The sequence below is a fragment of the Salvelinus fontinalis genome, chromosome 35 (assembly GCF_029448725.1).
Source record: "Salvelinus fontinalis isolate EN_2023a chromosome 35, ASM2944872v1, whole genome shotgun sequence".
In the NCBI taxonomy this organism is placed as follows: domain Eukaryota; kingdom Metazoa; phylum Chordata; class Actinopteri; order Salmoniformes; family Salmonidae; genus Salvelinus; species Salvelinus fontinalis.
In genome coordinates this window covers 6,428,490-6,441,986 of record NC_074699.1, presented here as the reverse complement: position 1 = coordinate 6,441,986, position 13,497 = coordinate 6,428,490, and the positions used below count along the sequence as shown (strand labels likewise).

Sequence of the window (13,497 nt, the reverse complement as noted above, 5' to 3'; positions counted from 1 at the left end):
CCTATATTCTGTAGTAGTGTGTTTCTCTTTTTGCAGGTGTCGAGGATCAGTCTAAAATATAATTACCCTTCTGCTTCAAGGATGCAAGCACACTCATTTAGTCAAACAACCAACTAACATACGGTATAACACTGTACATTTAATATTAAACAATTAGCATTGCACACTTAAACCTTCCTGGTCATATTCAAAAAGGGTCCGTGTTTATCTTTTGCGTTTGTGCCTTGCTATATGCTACGCAAGTCAATCGTTTTTTGACATCGTGTCATTATTGGAATCCACCTCTAACATGCTAATTCGAATCTAATGTTAATTGCCCCTGAGGGGTTAAATAAAGTTGGATTGATTCGAGTGTGTTTGGGTTGTGTTTGCAGAACGGGCTGATGGTGAGAGTGACCGAGAACTGTCCGGAGCTCAACTGCACCCTCAAGGAACAGATCCTACCTGACAACAGGTGCTGCAATGTCTGCAAAGGTTGGTCCTTCACCTTTAAAGTCACTCGCTACTGTTGCAGCACCTCAGTCCCTCTCGCCTTGCAGTATCTCATTGGCCGAGCTATCATCTTCCGCTACCAAAACATTTAATGAGACGGAATCGTTCCTCGTTGCCGTCTATCATTAGTCCCACCCTTACAACCCGTAAGAGAGCACGGAGAAGCTAACAGAGCCAATCCCGGCCTGCTGCTTGTTTGACTGGAGCCAATGGCTGTGTCCCAAATGACTCGATATTCCCCGTATAGTGCACTTATACTGTATAGTGCATAACTTTTTATGAGGGCCCATAAGGCTGTGGTCAAAAGTAGTGCACTATGTAGGGAAGAAGGTCTTTTTAAATGGCTCTATTTGCCTCTTTACGTCCTGCATGAATGTTTCATTCGTTGCTGGCTTGAGTTCAGAGCAGAATGTTCTGTCTGTTTTAGACCGGCTCTCGCCATGCCAATTTGCATAATTTCGAACATTTTGGAAGCGAAAGGATATGTTAGCTAAATATCCATAGATCATTTTGTAAATAGATTGAATACACAGAAACAGTTGGAGGCAGGCGACTGTGAAATGATGTGAATAACTGGAGATGAATATGGTCAGTTTCAACTGAACAAATGCACGTTTGTTAAACCAAGCCTTATCGATTGGTCTATGTATTTGGCCATTCAGATAAACATCAGTGCAGTGCAGAGGAGCGAAGTCTTTTCCTTTTCAGAACATCTTCCGCTCATAACCTGCCATTATCTCCTTATGGGTTGAATGAGGCCTGTTATATTGGATCTTACCCACTAGTCATTAAGTCAGCATTTTCTACCTTTTCCATTGCACTGAATGGAAAGGTTTATAAAGCCCTTGGAAAAGGGATTGGGGGGATGTGTGAGTGCACACTGTAGGCCTGCAAGTGCATTTCCTTTTCTCTCTCCCTCATGGCGTCAGCCAAACTTCCACCTCTCAAGTTCTGATTCTTTGTAGATGTAAGCCCTCTTCTGAGAAAGAGGAGGGAGAGAAAGAGAGAATGTGACAGAGAAAGAAAGAGAGAGGGAGAGAGAGAGAAATATCAGAGAGAGTATATGCAGAGCGAGGGAGAGAGATTACAGAGAAGGAAAGACAGAGGGATAATAATAGCCAGCAGCATACCACCCTGCATACCACTGCTGGCTCGCTTCTGAAGCTAAGCAGGGTTGGTCCTGGTCGGTCCCTGGATGGGAGACCAGATGCTGCTGGAAGTGGTGTTGGAGGGCCAGTAGGAGGTACTCTTTCCTCTGGTCTAAAAAATATCCCAATGCCCCAGGGCAGTGATTGGGGACACTGTCCTGTATAGGGTGCCGTCTTTCGGATGGGACGTTAAACGGGTGTCCTGACTCTCTGAGGTCATTAAAGATCCCATGGCACTTATCGTAAGAGTAGGGGTGTTAACCCCGGTGTCCTGGCTAAATTCCCAATCTGGCCCTCAAACCATCATGGTCACCTAATAATCCCCAGTTTTATTTGGCTCATTCATCCCCTCTCCTCTCCCCTGTAACTATTCCCCAGGTCGTTGCTGCAAATGAGAACGTGTTCTCAGTCAACTTACCTGGTAAAATAACGGTAAAATAAAAAATAAAAATTTTAAAAAAGAAAGAAAAACATGTCAGAGAGAGAGACATTTTTGACTTTTTGTCTTTCTTTAATGATACATCCTCATTTCATTAAAACCTCACCACCCACCCCTCTTTAATAAACAAATATCCCCTGTGCTGCTCACTCACCTTGCCCTCTACCCCACGATACAAAACGACATCACACATCCCAATAACCAAAACCTCACCACTTCTTCAACCGTGTATCCAACCCATCTTCCCCAGCCATCTGCCTCCCCGACACACCATATCTCCTGAAACATCTCCCCACTTTTTTATCATTTTATAGAACTCAAATTCCATCCTAAGGCGCACAGAGACCATCCCATTAAATACTAGTAAAGGGTCTGTTATCCCCCCACCTTTGATCCTCTTCCTCCTTGTTAGCCAAATAGCCAAGTTTGCCTGAGCAAACAGAAAAGCAACCCCACGCCTTTTCCTTATTCGAATACCTGTACCAATTATAAACATCCCGACTGTAAACTCCACCCCCAACCTCTCACACAGACATTCCAACAGAGACATCAATGGCATTAACTTGGCAGAAAACATACGATGCACAGTTTCACTCGTGATACAGAAGGACACCCCTGTCTGACTTCCGGGTCAACCCGTGCCATGAGTTATTAGTGGCCAGGGCTCCATGTAGAACCCTTCACTGGAGGTCCCCTGACCTCTTTGTTACTGGGAGTTTGTAGAGCCCCCTAAATCTAAAACCCACCATACTCTCCGCCCCACATATCCCCTGTCACTGATGTACCTTCACTCCTGTTAGGCTCCTAATGTTCCTCACCTTAATGCAAAGGTTGTAGAGGGCTTTACCTCCCACCCCCTCAAAGTCCCCCAGGCTTGGAGTGTTAAAGTCTACAGTTCCAGTCCCTGCCTACCACCAGCGTCTCCTCAGGCGCTACCTGTGAGAGTTCCTGTCTAAGACACCCAAACAGACGCCCCCTCTCTCTCCCTGTGTTAGGTGCTTACAAACGTACAAAGGACAAACACCTTGTTGTTAATTTCTGCTTTACCACAAGCAGTCTACCCCTACACACCTTCTTCGAGGAGCAAATTTTTACGGCCAGACCCGGTGCAAAAAGGACTGCCACCCCTGCACTAACATTTGTTCCATGGCTCAGCACACTTGACCCTTTTCACCAGAGCCCCGAATCGACTTCCTTCACCACATCACTATGCGTCTCCTGCAGAAACAACACATGTGCTTTTTTGTTTTACATATTCACCCAACACACTCCTCTTTCCCGCATCTCTGATGCCATTGATATTAAGTGAGCCTACCTGAAAAGTCTCCATAAGAAGTGGGAGTAAAGCCAGCAAAGAAAGAGACCAATTGCAAAGCTCAAAAAGCCAGAGTACCTCAACCTAAAACGTTTCCTGGGTGAGAGGATACCGTGCCTCTCATTATTCATAGCGTGTTGTACTGATCTTACAAACTTTCCCAGATCGTAAAAGAAACTTCAAGATGAACCTTTTTCCCTTTAGTCTCATTCAGGAACCTTGACAGTTTCCTCACTGTGTACTTTGACCCTTCTGTGTGACATGATGTAAGCTTCAGACCCATTGAGGAGGAGTCTGAAAAGAAAGCCTCCTCATCATCCTCTTCCTCAGACTCACCTTCCTCCTCCCCTTCCTCCTCCCATTCTGACCAGCTGCACTTTCTCTCTGGTCAGGGCCTCCCACCAGCAGTGCCTTTCCTTAGTGCCTTTGACCACACCAGCCTCTCCCCTCCCACCTCCTTTCTTCTCCTCCTTTTTCCTCTTCCGCTTGACACTCCTCCATCGCCCCTAGTCGCTTGCCCTTCCCCATTATACTCTCCTCATCCATTAGCATAACCTGATTAGGCCCAGCCTCATCTACACCACCATCCATGACATGACTAGACCAGTCTCAGCTACACCATCATCCATAACATGACTAGACCCAGTCTCAGCTACATCACCATCCATAGTATGACTAGACCCAGCCTCATCCACACCACCATCTCTAGCCTGACTAGGCCCAGCCTCAGCTGCCTGCGCCTCATGGCCCCCTGCACATTGACCTCGATTTCCCCCACCGGTTTATGTGGCACGCAAAGCTCTTATGCCCCAAAACCCTACACTCAAAGCACTGTAGACTATCTGTGCTGGCAAATCCAGCGTAGAGCACCTCCCAAATGCCTCACTTTAAAATGCACATTTAACTGTTGCTCATTGTTATTCAGAAACATGAACACTTGCCTCCGGAATGAAGCAACATGCTTCTTAATGGCATCTGCCTGGAAAACCTGCCGACAGTACACGAAAACCGCTAGCAAACTGACTCAGCTCTTTCCGGATTTTATATATGTAATAAACGGAGGCCGATTCGCTACTACCACCCTAGTCGAAGGAGTCAAAAGTGGATAAATCGGCACCAAAACATCCCGTTCAAAAACCAGGAACCTAAAACTCCGTCTTCTTCCTCCATAACTTTGAAAAAAACTGTGGGTACCACTAAACTAACAGTGTGTTAACCCTCCACCATAGAAAATACAAATGTAAAGAAAAGACCAAGGAAATAATTAAGAGATTAAAGTAAGGACAGAGCCCTTCACACGGCCTCTCAACTACAAAAACCCTCCCAGCGAGGGGAGGGGAGGGAGTGAGGGAGCAAGGGAGAGAGGCTATTGGATCCAGAAGCACTGTGGTTTAGAGAGGGGGTCTCACAGAGAGTGGGACTGGCACTAGTCATTACTGGGAATGAAAGGGATAGATGGGTCCAGATCGAGAGAGGAAACAACTGACTTATCTACTGTACGGCTCATTTTCCACCCCACTGTCAGCACCCTGTGTGATCTCAGGCAAATCCAGACTGTTGAGTCAGAACTTTGTCCCCCTCTCTCCCAGGCTACGACTTCTGTGCAGAGGGACTCATTTGTGGGGAAAATTCGGAGTGTAAAAACCGGAACAGCAGAGCCGAGTGTGAGTGCAAGAGCGGCTTTGCCTCCATCCACGGGGACTCAACATACTGTGAAGGTAGGCGGCTGTGAACTATTCGACTGGGTCTTTGGGTAGAAGACTCTGGATGGGTATATAACGGGTAGACATAGAGCTTGTTTTGTGTGTGTAGACGTTTTATTTCTTTATTGCAAAGAGGACTAGGAGTAGAGTGAAGTTGCCACTACATGCTGATCTTGGGCCAGTTTAGCATTTTACCCCGCTATTGTTAATGTTAGGATTGGAGTAGGGGAAGCTCGTCCTAGATCTGTACCTAGATTCCTGAATTATAGGGAATGATATGATCTCTATGGTTGAGTGGATATGTGTATCTGTGAGATGCCTGGCCCGTTCCATACAGTAGATGCCTGAAACATAGCTTGGATCATGAGAGTTTCAACTACCTCTGGGTTTAGCAGGACATTTCAGAAGCAAAATGTATTTGTTCAGTATTTCTATTTATTTCTATTTATTAGGGATCATCATTAGCTCTTCCTGGGGTCCAAACACATTAAAACACTTACAATACATATACAAGAAAATATAAAACAGTGCATCATATAACATTATTACGCCACTACATATCTACAATATAAAATGTATAATACCACCATACAAAAATATTAAAATATATGTGTGTGTAGAGTGTGTGTGCTAGCGCTTGTGTGCGTGTGTCTGTACCTTTGTTTGTGTTTCTTCACAGTCCCTTCTGTTCCATGAGGTTTATTCTTACCTGTTTTTTCAAATCTGATTCTACTGCTTTCATCAGTTACGTACCTGAGGTGTAATAGAGTTCCATGTAGTCATGGCTCTATGTCTGTGCACCTCCATTAGTCTGTTCTGGACTTGGGGATTTTGAAGAGACCTCTGGTGTTATGTCTTGTGGGGTATGCGTGGCTGTGTACTAGTACTTTTACCAGACAGCTCGGTACATTCAGCTTGTTACAAAAACAAGAAGTGATTAAGTCAATCTCCCTTCCACTTTGAGACATGAGAGATTGACATGCATGTCATTAATGTTAGCTCCCCGTGTACTTATAAAGGCCAGCTGTGCTGCCCTGTTCTGAGCCAATTGTAATTTTCCTAGTCCCTCTTTGTGGCACCTGGCCACACTACTGAACAGTAGTCCAGATGTGACAAGACAAGGGCCTGTAGGACCTGCCTTGTTGATAGTGTTGTTAAGAAGGCAGATCAGCGCTTTATTATAGATAGACTTCTCCCCATCTTAGCTACTGTTGTATCAATATGTTATTAAGATGACAGTTTACAGTCCAGGGTTACTCCAAGCAGTTTAGTCAACTCAACATGCTCAATTTCCACGTGATAAATTACAATATTTAGTTGAGGTTTAGGTTTTAGTGAATGATTTGTCCCGAATACAATGCTTTTTATTTTATTCCTTGCCATCCATTCTGAAAAACTGCAGTTCTTTGTTAAGTTTTGCAGTAGTTTCAGTAACAGCTGACGTGTATCGTGTTGAGTCATTCGCATACATAGACACACTGGCTTAGTTGAAAAAGTAAGGGGCCTAAACCACTGCCCTGGGGATTTCCTGATTCTACCTGGATTATGTTGTCAATTTGTTTACTGTAAAATAGCATTGAATCTGGTCAAACACCATTTTTTTCAAACGTGTTTACTAAGGTTTTGTAACATCCAGTTTGTCAAACCCCGGTACCATGTCATTGTTGATAGATAACAACAACAAATTCACGTCTTCTATACTTGCCTGCTACTGCCTGCTACTCAGGCCCAGATGCTAGGATATGCATATAATTAGTAGATTTGGATAGAAAACACTCTGAGGTTTCTACAACGGTTTGAATGATGTCTGTGAGTATAACAGAACTCATATGGCAGGCAAAAACCTGAGAAAGAATCCAACCAGGAAGTGGGAAATCAGAGGTTTGTAGGTTTGCCTATCCAATATACAGTGACTATGGAGTCATATTGCACCTCCTAAGGCTTCCAATAGATGTCAACAGTGTTTAGAACCTTGTTTGATGCTTCTACTGTGAAGGATGATGGAATAAGAGCTGATTGAGTCAGGTGTCTGGCAGAGTGCCATGAGCTCAGTCAGGCGCGCCCCTGTGAGAGTTAGCTGCGTTCCATCGCAGTTCTACAGACATAGGAGTTCTCCGGTTGAAACAGTATTGAAGATTTATGTTAAAAACATCCTAAAGATTGTTTCTATACATCGTTTGACATGTTTCTACGAACTGTAATGGAATTTTTGGACTTTTTGTCTGGACTAAGTGTGCCTGCGCGTCGTGAATTTGGATTTTTGAACTAAACGCGCGAACAAAAAGGAGGTATGTGGCCAAAAATTATGGACGTTATCGAACAAAACACATTTCTTTGTGGAACTAGGATTCCTGGGAGTGCATTCTGATGAAGATCATCAAAGGTAAGTGAATATTTCTAATGCCATTTCTGACTTCTGTTGACTCCACAACATGGCGGGTATGGGTTTTGTGTCTGAGCGCCGTACTCATAGCATGGTGTGCTTTTTCCGTAAAGTTTTAAAAAAATCTTTCACAGCGGTTGCATTAAGGAGAAGTTTATCTAAAACTCCATGTACAATACTTGTATCTTTTATCAATGTTTATTATGAGTATTTCTGTAAATTGATGTGGCTCTCTGCAAAATCACCGGATGTTTTGGAGGCAAAACATTTCTGAACATAACGCGCCAATGTAAACTACGTCTTTTGGATATAAATATGAATTTTATCAAAAAAAATACATGTATTGTGTAACATGAAGTACTATGAGTGTCATCTGATGAAGATCATCAAAGGTTAGTGATTCATTTTATCTCTTTCTGCTTTTTGTGACTCCTCTCTTTGGCTGGAAAAATGGCTGTGTTTTTCTGTGACTAGGTACTGACATAGCATAATCAGTTGGTGTGTTTTCGTCGTTAAGCCTTTTTGAAATCGAACACTGTGGTGGGATTAACAACAAGTCTTTCTTCTTTAAAATGGTGTAAAATACTTGTATGTTTGAGGAATTCTAATTATGAGATTTCTGTTGTTTGAATTTGGTGCCCTGCACTTTCACTGGCTGTTGTCAAGTCGATCCCGTTAACGGGATCTCAGCCATAAGAAGTTGTAAAGTAGTTGGCAATATCAGTGGGTTTTGTGATGAATGAGCCATCTGATTTGATGATAGAGCCGAGTTTGCCTTTTTGACAAAAAATGTACTTTAAGGTGCTCTAAAGCTTTTTACTATCATTCTTTATATAATTTATTTGTGTTTCATATTATAGTTTATTTTTATATAGTTTAGTCACGTGGTTTCTCAATTTGCAATACGTTTGAAAATCGTTGTGCTGCCAGACTTATTTGCCATACCTTTTGCCTCATCCCTCTCAACCATACACTTTTTTCAATTCCTCATCAATCCCAAGGGGATTCAAAAGTTTTCACAGTCATTTTCTTAATGGGCGCATGCTTATTAGTAACTGGAATAAGCTATTTTATAAATGATTCAAGTGCAGCATCTTGTTGCTCCTCATTACACACCACAGACCAGCAAAATGTAATATGATTTACATAATCAACATAAGATTCACGACACAACGTCTTGTATGACCTCTTATACACTATATTAGGCCCAAACTTTGGAACTTTGGTTTTCCTAGATATGGCTACTATAATATGATGACGACATCCGATGCATTTGGATACTGCCCCAAAGCGAATTTCTGCAGCATTAGTAAAGATGTGATTAATACATGTTGATGATTAAATTCCTGTGCTGTGTGTAACTACCCTGGTAGGTTAACTGATAACCTGAACCAGGTTGCAAGCACTGGATACAGTTTGAAGTTTTTTTGGAGTGGGCAGCTTGACGAAAGCCAGTCAATATTGAAATCACCCAAAAAGTATACTGTATCTCTCTGTTGATATCACACACATTATCAAGCATTTCACGCATGTTGTCCAGATACTGACTGTTAGCACTTGGTGGTCTATAGAAGCTTCCCACAAGAATGGGCTTATGGTAAGGAAGATGAACCTACAGTCATATTATGTCAACAGTATTTAACATGATATCGTTTTTTTTTCCCCAAAAAGTGTCAAAATTGTCAATAAAAGTTGTGCTAATGAAGTGGCAGTAGTCTTTAAGCCATATAGAAAGTGGTAAGAGCCATTGTACAATTTCCCTCTACCCCCTTCCCTTTCTCCTTCTGTATTGTGTCCTGTGATGCCATTTCCCTTTGCCACCCTTCCTCCTTCTGTATTGTGTCCTATGGTACAATTTCCCTTTACCCTCTTCCTTCCCTCCTTCTGTATTGTGTCCTGTGATGCCATTTCCCTTTACCCCCCTAACTCCTTCTGTATTGTGTCCTGTCGTGCAATTACCTATACCCCCTTCCCTCCCTCCTTATGTATCTTCTCCTTTGGTTCCATTTCCCTTTACCTCCTTCCCTCCTTCTGTATTGTGTCCTGTGCAGCCAGTTCCCTTCCCTTTACCACCCAAATGACTTCTGTATTTTGTCTTGTGGTGCATTTTACCTATACCCCTTTCCTCCTTCCTTATGTATTTTCTCTTTTCGTGCCATTTCCCATTAACCTCCTTCCCTACTTCTGTACTGTGTCCCTTTGGTGCCATTTCCCATTAATCTCTCCCCCTCCTTCTGTACTGTGTCCCTTTGGTGCTATTTCCCTTACCCCCCCTCCCTCCTTCCTTCTGTATTCCGTCCTGTGGTGCAATTTCCCTTTATATGCCTCCCTCTGCATTGTGTCATGTGGTGCCATTTCCCTTAACCCTCCCTAACTCCTTCTGTATTGTGTCTTTTGGCACAATTTTGCGTTACCCCATTCCACCCCGCCCTCTGTATTGTGTGTTGTGGTGCCATTTCCCTTTACCTCCCGAAACTCCTTCTGTATTCTGTCTTGTGGTGTAATTTACATATATACCCCTTCCTCCATCCTTATGTATTTTATCCTTTGGTGCCATTTCCCTTTACCTCCTTCCCTCCTTCTGTATTGTCTCCTGAGGTGCCATTTCCTTTTGCCGTCCTTCTGTATTGTGCCACAGTGGTGCCATTTCCCTGTAATCCCTCCCTCCTTCTTTACTGTGTCCCTTTGGTGCCATTTCCCTTAACCTCATCCCTTCCTTTTGTATTGTGTCCTGTGGTGCAATTTGCCTTTACCCCCTTGCTCCTTCTATAATGTGCCCATTGGTGCATTTTCCATTACCCCCTTCCCTCCTTCCTTCTGTGTTGTGTCCTGTGGTGCAATTTCCCTTCACACCCCTCCCCTTCCCTCCCTCTGCACTGTGTCATGTGGTGCCAATTCCCTTAACCCCCCCTAACTCCCTACCCCCTCCTTCCCTACTTCTGTATTGTGTCCCTTTGGCTCCAAATTAGTTGCAAAATGAAGAGGAAATATAGTCAAGATGTTGACAATGTTATAAATAATGATTTTTAATTGAAATAATAATTGTGTCCTTCAACCTTTGCTTTCGTCAAAGAATCTTCCATTTGCAATTAGAGTCTTGCAGACCTTTGACATTCTAGTTGTCAATTTGTTGAGGTAATCTGAAGAGATTTCACCCCAAACTTCCTGAAACACCACCCACAAGTTGGATTGGCTTGATGGGCACTTCTTGCGTACCATACAGTCAAGCTGCTCCCACAACAGCTCAATGGGGTTGCGATCCGGTGACTGTGCTGGCCACTCCATCATAGACAGAATACCAGCTGACTGCTTCTTCCCTAAATAGTTCTTGCATAGTTTGGAGCTGTGCTTTGGGTCATTGTCCTGTTGTAGGAGGAAATTGGCTCCAATTAAGCGCCGTCCACAGGGTATGGCATGGCGTTGCAAAAGGGAGTGATAGCCTTCCTTCAAGATCACTTTTACCCTGTACAAATCTCCCACTTCACCACCACCAAGCACCCCCAGACCAACACATTGCCTCCACCATGCTTGACAGATGGTGTCAAGCATTCCTCCAGCAACTTTTCATTTTTTCTGCGTCTCACGAATGTTCTTCTTTGTGAACCGAACACCTCAAACTTAGATTCGTCGGTCTATAACATTTTTTCCCAATCTTCAACTGTCCTGTGTCTGTGTTCTTTTCCCCATCTTAATCTTTTCTTTTTTTATTGGCCAGTCAGAGATATGGCTTTTTCTTTGCAACTCTGCCTAGAAGGCCAGCATCCCGGAGTCGCCTCTTCACTGTTGACGTTGAGAATGATGTTTTGCCGGAACTATTTAATGAAGCTGCAGTTGAGGAATTGTGAGGCATATATGTCTCAAACTAGACACTCTAATGTACTTGTCCTCTTGCTCAGTTGTGCACCGGAGCCTCCCACTCCTCTTTCTCTTCTGGTTAGAGCCAGTTTGCGCTGTTCTGTGAAGGGAGTAGTACACAATGTTGTACGAGATCTACAGTTTCTTGGCAATTTCTCGCATGGAATAGCCTTCATTTCTCAGAATAAGAATAGACTGATGAATTTCAGAAGAAAGTTCTTTGTTTCTGGCCATTTTGAGCCTGTAATCGAACCCACAAATGCTGGCGCTCCAGATACTCAACCAGTCCAAAGAAGGGCAGTTTCATTTCTTATTTAACCTGTTAGGCGGGCTCTCCCGACGTCGGTACAAATATGACAACATCCAGCTCATGTGCAGGGCGCGAAATTCAAAAGCTATTTTTTAAAAATATTTAACTTTCACACATTAACAAGTCCAATACAGCATTTGAAAGATAAACATCTTGTCAATCCAGCCAACATGTCCGATTTTTTTAAATGTTTTACAGAGAAAACACCACATATATTTATGTTAGCTCACCACCAAATACAAAAGTGGACAGACACGTATGATTATGATTATGATGTATGAATTATGATTCAAGTAGCATGCACAAGCCAACCTAAATAACCTAAAACCAACCTAAAGAACCTAGAAAAAACTACCTCAGATGACAGTCCTATAACATGTTACACAATAAATCTATGTTTTGTTCATTAAATGTGCATATTTTAGCTATAAATCAGTTTTACATTACTGCTCCCATCATTGCTACAGCATAGCTACAGTCTGAAATCAGACGGGAGTAGCCAGAGAAAATACAGACACCAACGTCAACTACTAATTACACCTCATAAAACATTTCAGAAAAACATATGGTGGATAGCTAATGAAAGACAAATATCGTGTGAATAGAGCCAATATTTCAGATTTTTTAAGTGTTTTACAGCGAAAACACAATATATCGTTATATTAGCTTACAACATTAGCTAGCATACGGCAGCATTGATTCTAGTCAAGCGCTAGCATAGCACAGTTCGACAGATATATGAAAAAGCATCCCAAATTGGGTCCTTATCTTTGTTGATCTTCCATCAGAATGTTGTAACGGGGTCCATTGTCCAGTAAAGTCTTTAGTTGGGTTCCAGAACAAAATATTTCCCTCTTTGGTTAGCAAGCACAACGGCCGTGCGGCGCTAATCTGTCTTTCTTCAAAAAATTCTTCCGTCGCATGACATCTAAAGTCCAGAATAAATTGCAATAATATAATTAAAGTATATTGAAAAAACATACTTTAGGATGATTTTGTGACATGTATCAAATAATATCGTAGGCAGAGGTCATATTCACCTTTAACGAGCGGATTCCAGGAGCCGAGTCCAGATTCTGCCTCGCGCCCGGAAAAAAAATTAAACTGCGCAGGTCTCACAAGAAGATGTGGTATTCAGTCCATGGAAGAGATATTCGACTCCTTTCAACTCTCACTTCCGCATTACACCCAGATGAAGGCGTATGACGTGTTTCTACGGTCCTAAGTGTCATGACCTTGTATAGACAAGGTCTTAAAGAGACACATCGCATTTTGGAAATCTCAATTCGGCTGGGAAAATGGCTGTAAAAATAGTTCTGTTCCACTTAGAGAAATAATTCAAACGTTTTTAGAAACTATAGACTGTTATCTATCCAATAGTAGTAAATATATGCATATTGTAAAATCAAAAATTTCTTAAGAGGCCGTTTGAAAATGTGCACATATTTTCCAGTTTTTTCAATATTCACCCTGCAGCCTGAAGAAGTTAATCAGAACAACAGTTGTCAGCTGTGCTAAAATAATTGCAAAATGGTTTTCTAATGATCAATTCGCCTTTAAAAATGATCAATTTGGATTAGCTAACACAATGTGCCATTGGAACACAGGAGTGATGGTTGCTGAAAATGGGCCTCTAAACGCCTATGTAGATACTCCATAAAAAAACGCTGCTGTTTCCAGCTACAATAGTCATTTACAACATTAACAATGTCCGTACTGTATTTCTGATCAATTTTAATTGACAATTATAATTTTTTCTTTCAAAAACAAGGACATTTCTAAGTGACCCCAAACTTTTGAATGGTAGTGTGTGTATATATATGTGTATATATTCTATCAGCATATTGATTGT

At 42.4% G+C, this 13,497-nt stretch overlaps 1 protein-coding gene across 2 annotated transcripts in view; it reads left to right on the top strand.

Moving 5' to 3' along the window:
- The window catches only part of LOC129834291 (protein kinase C-binding protein NELL1-like), a 466,854-nt gene that overhangs the window by 264,889 nt on the left and 188,468 nt on the right, over positions 1-13,497 (top strand). For both annotated transcript variants that reach the window (XM_055899150.1, XM_055899149.1), the window contains exons 11-12: positions 375-474; positions 4,984-5,112. In XM_055899150.1, the coding sequence (XP_055755125.1) occupies positions 375-474; positions 4,984-5,112 (229 nt within the window). The remainder of the gene's footprint in view (positions 1-374; positions 475-4,983; positions 5,113-13,497) is intronic.